This window comes from Rhinichthys klamathensis, unplaced genomic scaffold, assembly GCF_029890125.1.
Source record: "Rhinichthys klamathensis goyatoka isolate OS25496 unplaced genomic scaffold, OSU_Roscu_1.1 h1tg000248l_1, whole genome shotgun sequence".
Lineage (NCBI taxonomy): Eukaryota > Metazoa > Chordata > Actinopteri > Cypriniformes > Leuciscidae > Rhinichthys > Rhinichthys klamathensis.
This window is the reverse complement of record NW_026606770.1, coordinates 557,904-575,000: the sequence shown is the minus strand read 5'-3', so window position 1 is coordinate 575,000 and position 17,097 is coordinate 557,904. Positions and strand designations below refer to the sequence as shown.

The 17,097-nt window shown below is 40.7% G+C and overlaps 1 protein-coding gene across 2 annotated transcripts in view; it reads left to right on the top strand.

The window, feature by feature from the left end:
* Positions 1 to 847: 847 nt before the first annotated feature.
* arhgap39 (Rho GTPase activating protein 39) overlaps positions 848 to 17,097 on the top strand; it is a 95,268-nt gene continuing 79,018 nt past the window's right edge. Inside the window, exon 1 of one of the 2 annotated variants that reach the window (XM_056266429.1) lies at positions 848 to 993. In XM_056266429.1, the coding sequence (XP_056122404.1) occupies positions 983 to 993 (11 nt within the window). In that variant the 5' untranslated portion in view covers positions 848 to 982. The remainder of the gene's footprint in view (positions 994 to 17,097) is intronic. The other variant, XM_056266428.1, reaches the window with a different exon arrangement.

Genomic DNA, 17,097 nt, shown 5'->3' with positions numbered 1-17,097 from the left:
TATTCTTCTCCCAGTTCACCGGCCACTTACTTTCATGTATTTCGGGAGAAACGGAAGAATTCACGCGCTGTAACTTAACAAATACAACAGGAATCTCCGAACTGCGGTGCCCATCTCACGTTACAGATCAAGATAATTTATAAAGGGTTTTAAACGACAAAACAAACTCACTTACACGGATTTGAGAGTCAGAATAGAAGATAGTTGATGACATGGTAAGCAAGTTTGTTAATATTTAGAAATAAAAGCGCTACATCTGTCATACAGCGCTATTTTGGCTGTGGTGAACACGTGCCAAGCATGACGCGTCACCAAGGAAACTTGGCTGGCGGGCGGGCGGGGATCGCGAATTAGAAATAAAGGCCTGCCTCTAATAAAAGCCTGCTTCAAATAAAAGCCGGCTACCATCTGCAGTTCAGGTAAATAAAGGCCCCGGCCTTTATTTGAGGAATTACGGTATATATATAGATAGATAGATAGATAGATAGATAGATAGATAGATAGATAGATAGATAGACAAACAGACAGATAGATAGATAGATAGATAGATAGATAGATAGATAGATAGATAGATAGATAGATAGATAGATAGATAGATAGATAGATAGATAGATAGATAGATAGATAGATGGATGGATGGATGGATGGATGGACAGACAGACAGACAGATAAACAAAACTTATTGTTTTCTTTCTATTTTGCATGATCCCACACAGATGCGCGCCGGCGTGCTCGAGTTGCCATGGTAACCCGCTCTCTCCAGCCTCCCCGCGCGCTCGCCTGGGCGAAAAGCGCAAAATGACGTCAGGTTGTCGGTGGTGACGGAGACGCGGGCGGACAGCGCGTGCTCCAGATTCTCGTTCATTCGCGTTCACACACACACATACGCACACACACTGCGGCGGCGGCGGAGCCTCTCTCACCATGACTGGCGTCCTGTGGATTACTTTCACTGCGTGTTAAAGCGGGAACAAGAGGCACCATGGCTGAGAGGTAAACATGACGCGCGCTCACAGTTACAGTTTCGCGAGCGCAGTGAAATGCGGTGATTTACTGATCGCGATGGAGGTGCCGGGCGCGAGACTGCGTGTCTAACGATGCTCACCCATCGGCGGCATCAATTGCATCACTTAAATACGCTGTGTGTGTCTATATGTTACTGTGTGCATGCCTGTAGGTTCAGCCCGGCTCGTGCATGACAGCCTCCACACCCATAAACCGGGGTTTAGGAGCTGCGAGCTGATCCCTGCACCGGTTCATTGTTGATTTTCTGTCATTCCTCCGTAAAGACACGGACAAGCATCCCCCCGAGGCGCGCGCACGGTGGGGCGATGCGATGCGAGGACGCGCAACATCCTATTTTAAGCAAAATGTCATGACAGGGATGCAGACACCTGCGGCACGCGAGCCTCGACGCGTTTCCAGCAGTCTCGTGCTGGTTCATTATTCATGGTTAGTGTTGAGGAAGTCAGCGATCCATGTGGAAATGTGGAGTGTCATTTTTATTGGCAACCTCCTTCTGTTTATCAAACAAAGCATTGCCATGAAACGGATGCACAGGGACCCTCTGAGTATATGTATAGGCCATATATATGGGGTGGTGTTTTAAAATGAGGAGGATCAAATGTAAATTTATGTCCTTGTTACACTTAATTTTCCTGGTTAAATAGACATCACATAAAAAAGAGAGACCAAATACAATTTTATTATGTATTTTTACACTAACTATGTAATGTTCTATTCACTAAAACCAAGTAGGCTATACATTTTCATTTCAAGTTAGTGTTGTTTAACGCATTTTAATATGGAAATAATAACTAAAGGCAGTAACAATCTAAAGCTTTCCTTTTTATAGTCAACTTATTTCCAGCTTGCTGCTCACAGCAATATCCCAAGCTGATAGTGCACTAAACCCCCACAGTCATCATGTTTTCAGGCCATTTCAAGTGTGATTTTGATGTTGCATTAAGCGATGATATCTAAGTGGCTGAGTTGTTTACTTACTTTTTAATTCTTCTTATAGTTAACACCATCATTGTCTTTGCAGGCCTATTTGAGAATGTGCACGAAAACAAGAGGCGGGATTTATCGCACAAATCCAATAATAACCGATCATATCCAATCATAGCGTGATGGAGGCATGCATATATATATATATATATACATATATACCAAAATTATATTATTACACAAAAAATACATATTTAAAATTCTTCATGCCTTAAAATAGCTTGAATGTAACTCGACACCCTTGCCTCATTTAGTATACACGGTTCTATGCATATGCAAATGAGCCCCGCCTCCACTCACTCCCTCAGCTCTGAGATCCACTGGTTGACGATCACACGTTTATCTGATTGGTTACAAGGTCGTTTGTGACGTCAGAAACACCAGCGATTTCAAACCGTGTGTTTGAGACTGTCTTTGGTTCACTGCAGTTTTAAGGAGGAAATACTCAGCAATGCTGTCGACTTATGAATTTACACATGGTGTGTCTTAAAGCGTATTAAAAACACCACATAGACACATAAACAACATTAAGAGCTTGTGAAAAGCTTGGGTGAACATGTTGTTCGCAATGCTTCATTGTAGTTCTTTCTCTCAGTAAAGCTGGTAAGTATAGTCTTGTACCTTTATTTTTTGTCCAATTTTCTATTACTTTTCTGCATCAAATCTAAAAAGTGGGCGGGCACTAATGCACCCTATTGGCTCACATGACTTTGATGGGCGGGGTTTTGGAGAGAAGGCATTTGATTGGATGTAATTCAGTGGTGGAAGTTAGCAAACTGTTAGAGCAGAAACATACTTTGCACAAATATTATATTCAAGCATGAATCCTTGGCCAATGCATTGTTTATTGTAGATACTTGTGTGACAAGCGATAGAGTTTCCATTGTCATTAAACCTAGATAGCTAGATATAAAATGTCAGCAGTTTAACTAACTGTAACTTTAGTGAGTCAAAAACATACAGTGCAACCGGTGTATTTCAATTCACAAATGAATGACTCTTTTGAATTGGTTCTTTTTAGTGAATCAAAAACATACTAGAACAATTCATGAACAAGTGACTTGAACTTAAGAGTCGCTGTATGAATCAGTCTGACGAATCCTTCACTGAAATCGCAAGATATCATTATTTTTACGCGATGGAATATTTTCTTAAAAACAATTTGAAGCGTTAATATTTATGTAAAGATGTAATAGTTACGTTCAAGAAAACGAATCAGAACTGAATCAAATGGAATCAGAACTGAATCAAATGGAATCAGAACTGAATCAAATGGAGAGCTTGTGATTTGAAATGTAATTGTTTACAGAGAGAGGCAAATGATGCTTCAGATTTGATCTAGATGTGGAATAGAAACAGGTTGTGTGTGTAAATGGACGCAAGCACAGCTGTGGAGCGCAGATTTGTTTTGTCCTCATCCTCGTTGAGTCATTCTCCCAGAGCACAGGCCCAAATAATGTTTACCCTGTGGTCAGTGTGAATGTCATTGTGTTGAGGCATTCAAAACATGGTGTGCACAGGTGCTGCCCTGACAAACACCTGCTAGACCTCAGGCCCAGACTGTTTATATTATTTATTAATTAATAATATAAATGATTATTTTCCGCCCCTATTTCTGCTCTTTCGTATATTACCTTTCATGCAGTGTGTAATAGAGCTGTTTGTGAATGTTTAAGGTCTGCAAAGTTTTAAAGGGGTGATGAACTGATAAATCAAATTTTCCTTGAGCTTTTGACATCTAAGAGGCCATCATATTATAAGAATATCCTGTAAGTTTCAGAACTGAAAACATCCTCGTTAGTCCAATAAAAGCTTTTATTGACACCAGGCTCAGCAAACGACTCGTTTTTCAAAGTGGGGAACAAAGAGGATAAAACACCACCCCCGCAGAAGAAGATCAACGCCTACTTCAACACGGCCGGTTTAGCCCCGCCCACCGATTCGCGCATTACACGAAACTCATTATAATATGCAAAACTGTTATCCACTCACAGCAGTGGGCGTTTACTTCCAAGTCTTCAATGCGAGACGCCCATAAACACCGAGCGTTTTTGAGCTAGGCTCAAAACTAGGGTAGAAAAGAGCATATTACTTATTCATTTTGATGTTTTTGAATGTAAAAACCGAGCGAACGTCATAAGTTGACCTCAGACAACAATATAAAAAATTAAAAAGCCAGTTCATGACCCCTTTAAAGATCAAATAAAGTTATTGTCTCCTAAAAGATAGAAACGAATCAAACTGCTGAAATGAGTCGTCAGTGACTTTGAAAAACAATGTAACTAATTTGCATAATGCCAGCCTGTGGTGTTCATTGGCTGCCGGCGAACAGCGTCTCTTTGCCCCGCCCACAAACACTGTAGTATCTGAGACTGGAAGAGTTGGTTTGTGTTGTTCATGTCGAGAAGACGCTGCAAATCCACTTCAAAAGGATGAGCTCTCGAATTAATGCGGTAAAACCAACGCCATCGTGACTGTTCGTATCACTGTGTATCAAACGCTGAGAAAGAGCTGATATTCAGATATGCTAATGAGCGTTTAGTTTCCGACATGCGCTGTAAGCAGTCGACCAATCACAACTGACTGGGCCGTCTGACCAATCAGAGCAGAGCAGCTCTCGGAGAGGCGGGGCTTAGAGACACTGAATCTTCGAACTAACCGTTTTCAGACTCTCTGCGAAGATGTATGAATATTATGATAAAATGTAAGTGTTTTTGACCTTGGATCCATGTAAATCTATTATGAGACTCTAAAACAACATTATAGGAACCTTTAAAATAGATTACTTTTGGTGTGAATTAGCTTTCGGTTTTATATTTTCAGTATTCAGTGTTTCAGTTGGTTGCCAATGCAACATATTTAAGTTCTTCATCTAATACTTATATTTTATTTCAAGCTGTATTTCAATGAACCTAAACAATTCGGTAACACTAGGTTCATTAGTTAGCATGAACAGCATTTATACAGCATTTATTAATCTTTGTTAATGTACATTTCAACATTTACTAACACTTTATTAAAATCTTGTTAACATTAGTTAATGCACTGTGAACTAACATGAACACAATGAACAGCTTTGTTTTTATTAACTAACAAAGTTAACAAAGATGAACAAATACAGTAACACGTGTTGCTCATTGTTAGTTCATAAATACGTTAACTAATGTTATGTAATGAACCTTATTGTAAAGTGTTACAAACAATTTTTAGTCAACAATAACAAACCATCCATTTGATGCATAGCATATTGCACAAAAATTAGAAAGCAATTGTATGAATTGATCAGATCTGAATTAATATGCAACTTCTAGAAGTAAAGATGCGCATGTTTGTCTCAACATCCAGTTCTGTGTAAAGGCTCCAGACCGAGAGACTGAGGAACGTGTTGACCCACTAACTCCCTCACACACGAGGACCGACACGCTACTGTTGTGGTTCTGTCGCCACCGGCACTCACACACACACACACACACACACACACACACACACTATGCGATGTGAATCGATCTGGCCTGTTAACCACGCTTGACCGAGCCATTATACAGTGTGTCCTGGCTTAGTTATAAAGGAATCCTGAGTTACAGTGAATTTCACATTTGCTACCTAAAGTTTTTCATAGTTCATTACAATTTAGATGATGTTGAACATATTCTGTGCTTGACCATCTGTCTTTAAATATTTCTGTCTGATATAAAGTGGTAGTTCACGGTAAAAAGAAGATAATGAGCATAACTTTACAGATGAAAAAGACGTATGACATAAACTTACAAAAATACTTTGCTATTTATATAATATTTTTGCGTTACAGTAATGAGTATTTGGGAGTAAAGGTTCTCTAAGCGATCCTGGGTGAAAACGGAGGCTAGCTAGACCCTCCCTCCTCCTCATCCGCACACTAACCCCCCAAACCCTTCTCGTCGGTCATTGGCTGGAAGGAACAGTTTGTTATGTTTCGTGGTGCGGGTAAGCCCAGTTTGTTTTTGTTGCCGTTTGTGGAGCCTGGGGTGTCTGCAGAGACCGCGTTTTTTTTACAGTGTGTTCAGGGGTCAGGCAGCTAGCGGATAGTTAGGAGATGTTTGCTGTATGTGACAAAAAAAGTTTGGGCCTAAAAAACGCGTGACATCGCTTAGAGCACCTTTAAGAGTTTGGTTCCAAAACGCGATAAACGCCATTAAAAAAAAAAAAGAGTTACTGTAAAAAACACTGTTGTATCTGGTTGGTATTGAAATGTCAATGTTTAATTTTAAGTAAAATGCGATATCCGCCGTGTTATTCTGTGACGATCGGCAGCTGTAGTGCCCTCGAGAGCCACTGGAGGGCACTCTCTCATTGTGTTATGTTTTCCTCATGGACTCATTATGTTTTATTATGTTCAGCTGTGTTTCATTATTGGTTATTGAGTTCCTGATTTAAGCCTGAGTTTTGCCTGGGTCCTTTGCGAAGTCTTGTTACACTGTATGTGTCTCACTGCATCCTAAGCGTTTTCCTAGTTCCTTAGTGTTTCCTAGTTTCACGGTTCCTGGACTCCCTGCCTGTTTCTGGTCTTCCCGTTTGCCTCATCCTTGCATTATATGTTTGCTGATCTGGACTGCTCACCTGGTTTTGACATCTGCCTGTTGTCTCGTACCTGTTTCTGGATTGTCCTCTCAATAAAGCCTGCACTTGGATCCGACCGTCTCTGTCCGTACGTTACAGAAGACTTCGCCAAACATGGATCCAGCAGACTTTCAGCATCTATCCACCGTGGTCAAGACCCGAGCTTCCATGCTAGCCTCTCATCGTTCTCAGTTGGCGAGACTAACTTCTCTCCTCGAGGAACTAGCAAGCTCCGTGCAAACCTGGTCTACGCAGAGCTCAAGCACAACGGCTGATCAAGCCCGAACTGCCGCTGCACCTGTTCCACCGCAACCCAGTGTGAGTACCACATCTGACTATCTCAGTCTGGCATTTCCTGACAAGTTTGATGGCTCACCTGTGGCGTGTGAGGGATTCCTTCAGCAGTGCAGCGTATACATGAATCTTCAGCCCCAGTTGTACACCTCGGATGACGACCGCGTTTCATTCATCTGCTCACTGCTCACTGGAAAGGCTCTGGAGTGGGTTGGTACATTCTGGGAACCAGGTCGGATGTCGTTCCCTTCTTATGAGGTATTTATCGCCCTATTCAGAGAGGCTTTTGAACTCCCCGCAGGAGAAGATCCTGAGGAACTGCTCTTGTCCCTGCGTCGGGGAGGTTCGTTTGCGGCTGATTTCTCTCACTCGCTCCGCACGCCGTTAAAGCCTCATCTCCACAAACTGTTCGATCCTTCCTTGATGACCGTCAGAGGGGCTTTCAAGTTTACCGTTCCTGCCGAACCCACCCATCGTATCGGACCCCTCGAGCCCGTATTCCGCACTGGTTTTGTTGAACTTGCTAATCCAGATACAGCGGAGGTTTCGCCGGCCGAACTGGAGTTTGAGCACGTGCCAGCCGACTCGAAAGAATCGAATCCCGAGTCAAGTGAGTCAAGTGAGTCAAGTCCCAAGTCGAGTGAGTCAACTGAATCAAGTGAATCAAGTGTATCGAGTGAGTCAACTGAATCAAGTGAATCAAGTGTATCGAGTGAGTCAACTGAATCAAGTGAATCAAGTGTATCGAGTGAGTCAACTGAATCAAGTGAATCAAGTGTATCGAGTGAGTCAACTGAATCAAGTGAATCAAGTGTATCGAGTGAGTCAACTGAATCAAGTGAATCAAATGAGTCGAGCCAAATGAGTGTATCCAGTCAAGTCAGTGTATCAAGCCCAGTGACTCGCCGTCGCAGGAGAAGGAGGACTCGTTTGGTTCGCCAGGCTCCTGTGGTTATTCCCAGACTCCTCGCCCTGCCGGCCCCGCCTCTGCGCCTCGCCCTGCCGGCCCCGCCTCTGCGCCTCGCCCTGCCGGCCCCGCCTCTGCGCCTCGCCCTGCCGGCCCCGCCTCTGCGCCTCGCCCTGCCGGCCCCGCCTCTGCGCCTCGCCCTGCCGGCCCCGCCTCTGCGCCTCGCCCTGCCTGCGCCCTTCAAGCTCCGGGAGGGCTTTCCTGAACCCGTGGATTTCCCCAAGTATTTTTTGGGGGGGGGCCAAGGGTCCGGTGAAGAGACCATGAAGGCTGCGCTGCCATGGTCGTCTACAGGGGCTTCACCATCCTGGCCTTCACCTAATCCTGCTCCGCCCTGGCCTTCGCCTCAGTCTGCTCCGCCCTCGTCTCTGTCTGAGTCTGCTCCGTCCTGGTACCCTTCTAAGGGTGTTTCACCCTGGTTGTCTTCGACGCGTGCTTCCCCGTGGTCTCTTGCCCTGCTCTGGTCTCCAGGCCCCAGGTCTCTCCATGGGGCTGACCTCCTGCCTCTCCACGGGCCTGGCCCTCCATCCCATCCCCCGTTGACCTCCCCCCAGAGCTCTTAGGAGCGTCTGGAAGCCGCTCCTTAGAGGGGGGGTTATGTGACGATCGGCAGCTGTAGTGCCCTCGAGAGCCACTGGAGGGCACTCTCTCATTGTGTTATGTTTTCCTCATGGACTCATTATGTTTTATTATGTTCAGCTGTGTTTCATTATTGGTTATTGAGTTCCTGATTTAAGCCTGAGTTTTGCCTGGGTCCTTTGCGAAGTCTTGTTACACTGTATGTGTCTCACTGCATCCTAAGCGTTTTCCTAGTTCCTTAGTGTTTCCTAGTTTCACGGTTCCTGGACTCCCTGCCTGTTTCTGGTCTTCCCGTTTGCCTCATCCTTGCATTATATGTTTGCTGATCTGGACTGCTCACCTGGTTTTGACATCTGCCTGTTGTCTCGTACCTGTTTCTGGATTGTCCTCTCAATAAAGCCTGCATTTGGATCACCACTGTCTGTTTCCACCGAGCAGTTCATGACATATTCTGTCATGTTTTCTCCCTTTCTTTCCAAACCGCGACAAACGCCAGTCTCCCTTCTCTGCAGAATGCGATATATCCGCTCTCAACCAATCACAACGCACCATTCCACGCAATGTAAACAGTAACGGCAGCGCCTTAAATACACCCGGCTTCCTAGTTTTTCTTATCTATTTTGTACTTTTCGATCAACAAACAAACAAAAAAATGAATAATTTTGACGGCATTGATGAACCTGTGGTTGTTTCTGCGGTGGGTAAGAAACGTAAGGCATCGAAATCGAATCATTTACGTGAGGAGATTAAGAAGATGAGGCACTCGGGAGGAGGAAAAACGTTTTCAATCTTCTTTACAGTTCTTAATAAAAAATATTATACTAATAAACTTACGTTGTTGTGTATTTTCAACAGTTTCAATATGAAAAAAAAACTTATATATTGATTCAATGGATTAATTGCATTTTGATTATTTTTTTAAATGGATTTATTGCATGTTGGGGAAAAAAAGAATCCGTTTTTATAATAAATCTTTGAAAATCAAAACCTGGATTTAAATTTTTTTTTGTTATTATGACCTACAAATGCTATGTGAAAGTTTGAAACAGAAAATAGTGGTTTTCATCTTTCCACTTTCTTGGTAAAGAAAACAGATTTTTACTCAAATTAATCTAAATGGATTTATTGCGTTTTGGAACCAAACTCTTTATACACTTAACTTGGTTCAGGTATTTGTCTGACAAAATTATTTGACAAAAAGGCAAATTCAGCTACAGGTTTTATTTTACTATGCAAAAAATAAAATGCATAATAAAAAGCTCACAGGAAAAAGCACAACATCAGTTATTAACATTTCGTTAGTTTTCTCTTGTTTTTTGCACGTGTCCATAGTTTCTTTGTATAACAGCCTGGCTAAAAAATGATCTGTGCTATTTGACTTGTTATATTGCGTTATTATTACAAATAAAATTATATATGCACGCATATGCATAAAAAGCTTTTGATTTATTTGAAGTTTTTCGTAGTTCATTATAATTTCGATGATGTTAAACATGCTCTGTGCTTGACTATCTGTCTTAAAATATATCTGTCTCATATAAAGTGTCAGTTCACTATAAAAAGAAGATAATAAGCATAATTTTACAGATGACTTCTGGTGTTGAGCTCTGAAAGGTTTCTCCAAGGTCACATGAAGACACTCCATCACACTAATGATGTTTAAATGGACCGGCCCTTTCATGCTCGTTTGTAATGCATACTTATAGATTAGCATAAGATGAAAATAAAAACTACAAGACATTATTTAGAGAAGTATGAGGACAAGTGAACTAGACGTTTGTAATACCAACTTTATGGGTCAATCTCACGATTTATATATATATATATATATATAATTGCACGGACATAATTTTTTAGCCATTGTTATACAAAGAAATTATGGAGACGTTGGAAAAAACATGAGAAAACCAATGAAATATTAAAAACTGAAGTTTGCTTTTTCCTGTGAGCTTTTTTGTATTTTTCTGTTTCTTTTATTTTTTGCATAGTAAAATAAAACCTGTAACTTTAGTTTGCCTTTTTGTCATTTTGCCAGATAAATATCGTAACCAAGTTTAGTGTTTTGGTCTTCCCTCATATTTAAAATATACATAATATAATAAATAGCCTATACAAAATATACATTTATATACAAATATACATAATAAATATACAAAATATACCTTTATATACAAATATACATAATAAATATACAAAATATACATTTATATACAAATATACATAATAAATATACAAAATATACATAATAAATATACAAAACATACATTTATATACAAATATACATAATAAATATACAAAATATACATAATAAATATACATTATATATATATATATATATATATATATATATATATATATATATTCTTCTTTTCTTATGTTTTGATGGTTCAACCAAACTTGTAGGGTCATTAAAAACAAATATCCCCTCCATATATATATACAGTATATATGTAAATGTATATTTCCATGACAATTATATACATTTACCCCTCAAATTATCATTACTGTAATGCAAAAACAGTGAAAATATTATATAAATAGCAATGTATTTTTGTACATTGTAAGTTTATGTAATTTTTGTATTTATTTTAATGAATTTAAGTTTTCTTTAGAGTATTACAGAAAGTGTTTTTCCCCCATTATTATTATTATTGCATTACAGTAATGAGAATTTGGGTTTGAATGCAGTTAATTTCACAAAATGATCACAAATTGCAATGCAAAAGATCTTAATGGGAAATTGTTCTTTAAACAAAATTTAAATAATTATTTTTTGTTGTAGTTATGGGGTGAAATATTAATGAACCCGTCTTTTCTTTGTGAAATTGACCCATATATCGGTCAAGAGCTGAAATTATGACTGAATGAATCATCAATCCAGATTAATGCAGGGAAGGATGATGTCTGACGCCAGTCTTCAGTTTGGGAAGGAAAGTCTCAACATTATAAATGATTTCACGAGTGTCAGTAATTAATGTGCACTTGATCTGATATGGAGGCTGTAGTGACTTGATTATTGATTATTAAACCGCCTGATGACTCATGCAAAATATGCAGATTACAGTGAGAAAGATTGCAGATCAGCAGATAGACGCTTTTTTAACAGCAAAAAGTGTTAAAAATAATGTGTATCGTGGAGAAAAAAGCGGATATCAGCACAAATGAGAGAAAAAATGCAATATGGGCTTCAGAAACGCTCATTTGATTTCGTTTGTGCACTGAAAAAAGTGAAAGTGAAATTTAAAGCTCGTTTCATGTGTTTCCCCTCGAGCGAGAAAAGTTGCAAGCACTTTCATTCAAAGTGTTGTCACACAGATAAGCGTGAGATAGGGGGACTCGCACAGCCACAGGCACACACACACTGACAGTGATGCGAGAAAAGCAAAGAGTGCCAGACAGAGAAGGAGACGAGTGGAGAACGGATGAGACAGTGTGTGTGTGTGTGTGTGTGTGTGTGTGTGTGTGCGGATCACTGAGTCGAGCGGGAGACGCTCAATTCCTCTGTGTTTCGCCTGTGTATCAGAGCATCTGAAGCTTGGATACCTGTGTGTGTGTGTGTGTGTGTGTGTCCTCACTGATCTACAGATGTGGAATATGGGGGTCATGGAATTGCAGAGGATGTGGTTGCTAGGATACTGTTGCCGGGATGCCTTTGTCTGGTGGGGCGGATTGCTCTGATGCTGATGTGTATAGAACTAGCCTTAACTGTGAGGTCACATAACCCACACACACACTCCCACACGCACACACACACACACACAGACACACTTACCCGACCCCTAACCTACCCATCACACACACACACACACACACACACACACACACACACACACACACACACACACACACACACACACACACACGCACACACACACACACAGATGCACCCACACACTCTCACACACACACACAGACACACACACACACACACACACACACACACACACACACACACACACACACCCGACCCCTAACCTACCCATCACACACACACACACACACAAACACACACACACACCCACACACTCTCTCACACACACACACACACACACACACACACACACACACACACACACACACACACTAACCCGACCCCTAAACCTACCCATCACACACACACACACACACACGCGCACACACACACTCTCTCACACACACACACACACACATGCACCCACACACTCACACACACTAACCCGACCCCTAAACCTACCCAACAGACACACACACACACACACTGACACACACACACACACACACACACTAACCCGACCCCTAAACCTACCCATCACACACACACACACACACACGCACGCACACACACACTCTCTCACACACACACACACACACACACATGCACCCACACACTCACACACACACACTAACCCGACCCCTAAACCTACCCAACAGACACACACACACACTGACACACACACACTGACACACACACACACACACACACACACACACACACACTAACCCGACCCCTAAACCTACCCATCACACACACACACACGCACCCACCCACACACTCTCACACACACACACACACACACACACACACACACACACACACACACACACACACACACACCCGACCCCTAACCTACCCATCACACACACACACATACACACAAACACACACACACACCCACACACTCTCTCACACACACACACACACACACACACACACACACACACACACACACACACACACACACACACTAACCCGACCCCTAAACCTACCCATCACACACACACACACACACACGCGCACACACACACTCTCTCACACACACACACACACACATGCACCCACACACTCACACACACTAACCCGACCCCTAAACCTACCCAACAGACACACACACACACACACTGACACACACACACACACACACACACTAACCCGACCCCTAAACCTACCCATCACACACACACACACACACACGCACGCACACACACACTCTCTCACACACACACACACACACACACACACATGCACCCACACACTCACACACACACACTAACCCGACCCCTAAACCTACCCAACAGACACACACACACACTGACACACACACACTGACACACACACACACACACACACACACACACACACTAACCCGACCCCTAAACCTACCCATCACACACACACACACGCACCCACCCACACACTCTCACACACACACACACACACACTGACACACATGTACAATCTGACGTGCTGCTATTTTAGGCATTTTTTCTATTTAGCTATATTTTTAAGTTTAAGTTTTAGTAATTTTATGTGCTTTTGTCATTTTATTTTAGTTTTTTTTTTAAATATTTCTATTTAGCTGTAATTTAGTTTTTATAAATGTAGTAACTTTATGTACTTTTGTCATTTTTATTAATTTTTTATATTTCTATTTGGCTTTATTTTTATGATTTAGTAATTTTATGTTTTCTAATATTTCTATTCAGCTCTATTTTTAAGTTTTATTTATTTTTAATTTTTAGTACTTCAGCTTTCCGTCAGTTGCCCTGGCAACATTTCTAATTTTTATTTATATTTTTTTATTTTAAGTTTCTCATCTAATATTTATATTTCATTGTGTATAGTTTTATTTCCATTGCTGAAACGTTTAATAGTTTTAGTTGTAGTTAACGATGACAACACTACAGCTGTACGACACAATATTCGAGAGAATAATCATATTATAATCATTAATCATGATAAACAGTGCATGTATGAAGCACCCGAGAGACGCGACTCAACTGACTTCTATAGAGTTTGACATTAACATGTTGCTGAACACATGATACTCTATAAGCATAAAAGCACAACTTGCAAATATTGGGCAATTATTTTTATACTTTTGAGTATTGAATAAATTATAAGTATAACAGTTCAAACAAACCCTAAGATGTGAGGCCTTAAAGCGGCTCTTAAATCTTATTTGTTCTCTCTGGCTTTTGATTCGATTCGATTTGTTAAAGGTTTTTATTTTTACTTTTTATTGTATTTTGTTTAATGTGTTTATATGATGCATGCTTTCTTTTTTAAATGCTCAATGTTGTATTGTGCAGCACCATGGTGCAACTCTGATGCTTTTAAAAGTGCTATAGAAATACATTTTCACTTGACTTGACTATGTTTGTAATCGACATTTGGATAATGAGTTGTTGCACTGCATTATGGGATTGCTTCCTTCACAAAGGACACTCGTGAATCTGCGTTAAAAGCTCGACTGATATCAGGTTTACAGGCGGTGCGGTGGCGTAATAATGTTGCATGCTGGGATCTTTGTGTCAAGAGCGTCTAGTTAGGCAGCTTTGCTAAGTTTCGGAAAAGACATGAAAGTTTCTTTGTGAACGAAAGCCGCAGGAAGTGTTTGCAGTGTTTATGCGTGTGTGTTTACGTAATCAGCTCGTTTTTGAAAACCTCAAAGCAGAGAGAGTGTGTGATTCACTTAAACAGACGCTCATGAAATCAATTATTTTGTGGAAGTAAGACTCAATCAGGGCAGTTTGTAGTCAGCATACCACACACACACACACACACACACACACACACACACACACACACACACACACACACACACACACACACACACACACACACACACACACACACACACACACACACACACACACACACACACACACTCACACACACACACTCACTCACACACACACACACACACACACACACACACACACACACACACACACACACACACCCACCTTCCCTTCATGTTTCGACACTTCCATCTCTTCAAATGCATTTCAAGGTCGGATCACACAAAATGTTGGATTTCCTTTCATATTTTAGTTTGTGTGTGTGTGTGTGTGTGTGTGTGTGTGTGTGTGTTTGAAATAATGGAGCAGGTGGTTTGGTTTGTTTGAGATGTGTGAATCTATGAGCTGGGGGAAGGGTGTTAACATCTCAATTGTGTGTGTGTGAGTGTGTGTGTGTGTGTGTGTGTGTGTGTGTGTGTGTGAATGACAGAAGGTTCCAGGGAGTCTGTGGGGGGAATAATTTTACAATGCTTGGAATGTTCGGAATTCTGTATGTAGTGAACCATAAGAAATCAATGTGTGTGTGTGTGTGTGTGTGTGTGTCTGTGTGTGAGAGTGTGTGTGAGTGTGTGAGTGCAGGACTGCAGACCATGATTTCTTGACCAATAAGACTGACCCAAAAACCCAAATAGCCCCAAATTTATATATATAGGCTACTGTATATGCGTATTAGGGCTGGGCAACGATTAATCGCATCCAAAATAGTTTTGTGTTTGCATAATATATGTGTGTGTACTATGTATAATGATTTTGTATAAATAAATACACACACAGGCATGTATATATTTGAGAAAAATGTGTTATATAAATGATTTATATATAATATAAATTATGAATAAATATACAGTATATACATTCAAATATTTCTTAAGTACTGTATATACATGCATATGTGTGTATATATACAAAATAATTACACACAGTACACACACATATATATTATGTAAACACAAACTGTTATTTTGGATGCGATTAATCGTGATTAATCATTGCCCATCACTGACACTAAACTAAGAGAGGGAGGGATGGAAAGATAGATAGATAGATAGATAGATAGATAGATAGATAGATAGATAGATAGATAGATAGATAGATAGATAGATAGATAGATAGATGATAGATAGATAGATAGATAGATAGATAGATAGACAGACAGACAGACAGACAGACAGACAGACAGATAGATAGATAGATAGATAGATAAATAGATAGATAGATGATAGATAGATAGATAGATAGATAGATAGATAGACAGACAGACAGACAGACAGACAGACAGACAGACAGACAGATAGATAGATGATAGATAGATAGATAGATAGATAGACAGACAGACAGACAGACAGACAGACAGACAGACAGACAGACAGACAGATAGATAGATAGATAGATAGATAGATAGATAGATAGATAGATAGATAGATAGATAGATAGATAGATAGAGCGAGCTGAATGTATTAAACATCAGTGTGTAACTCGTGTTTGTTCTTCAGACATGAAAGATTCCTCATGTAATCAGATGATCACCAGGTTAACTGCACCAGGGTAAAGCAAGACATTTGAATATTTATTAATTCAATTCAGTAATCATTATATCATCATTCCCAGATAACCTGCACTGTCCATGTTCTGTTCACACAGGATCTGTCGCTGTAAGCGTAGAGTCTAGACGTTTAAAACAGCGGTACGGCTAATGAATCTCTGCAAAATGTCACGTATGCCAAAAATGGCTTGTGGCCTTTAAAAGTTCATTCTCAAAGCTCTGCAAGACAGAGACAACCGGAGGACAGACAGTCTTTCTGTGAGAGATAGAGGAATGAAGGAGCCATTTGTACCTCATGACGTGGAACAACTGCAGCGTGTGTGTGTGTGTGTGTGTGCGCATGTGTGTTTCATATTTTTAGTGACCTTAGCCCTCAAAATATGATCGAAATGCTTATTTGGACAGTTGTGTTTTTCGGACAGATGCTCGAAGCAGGAGCCCGTGATAAGCTATTTTCAGACCTCAAATGGCCAGACGTTTCCAACATTTGTCTCCAGTCCAACACATGAGCATTTAACTAGGGCTAGGCGTTGCATGTGTTATTTTG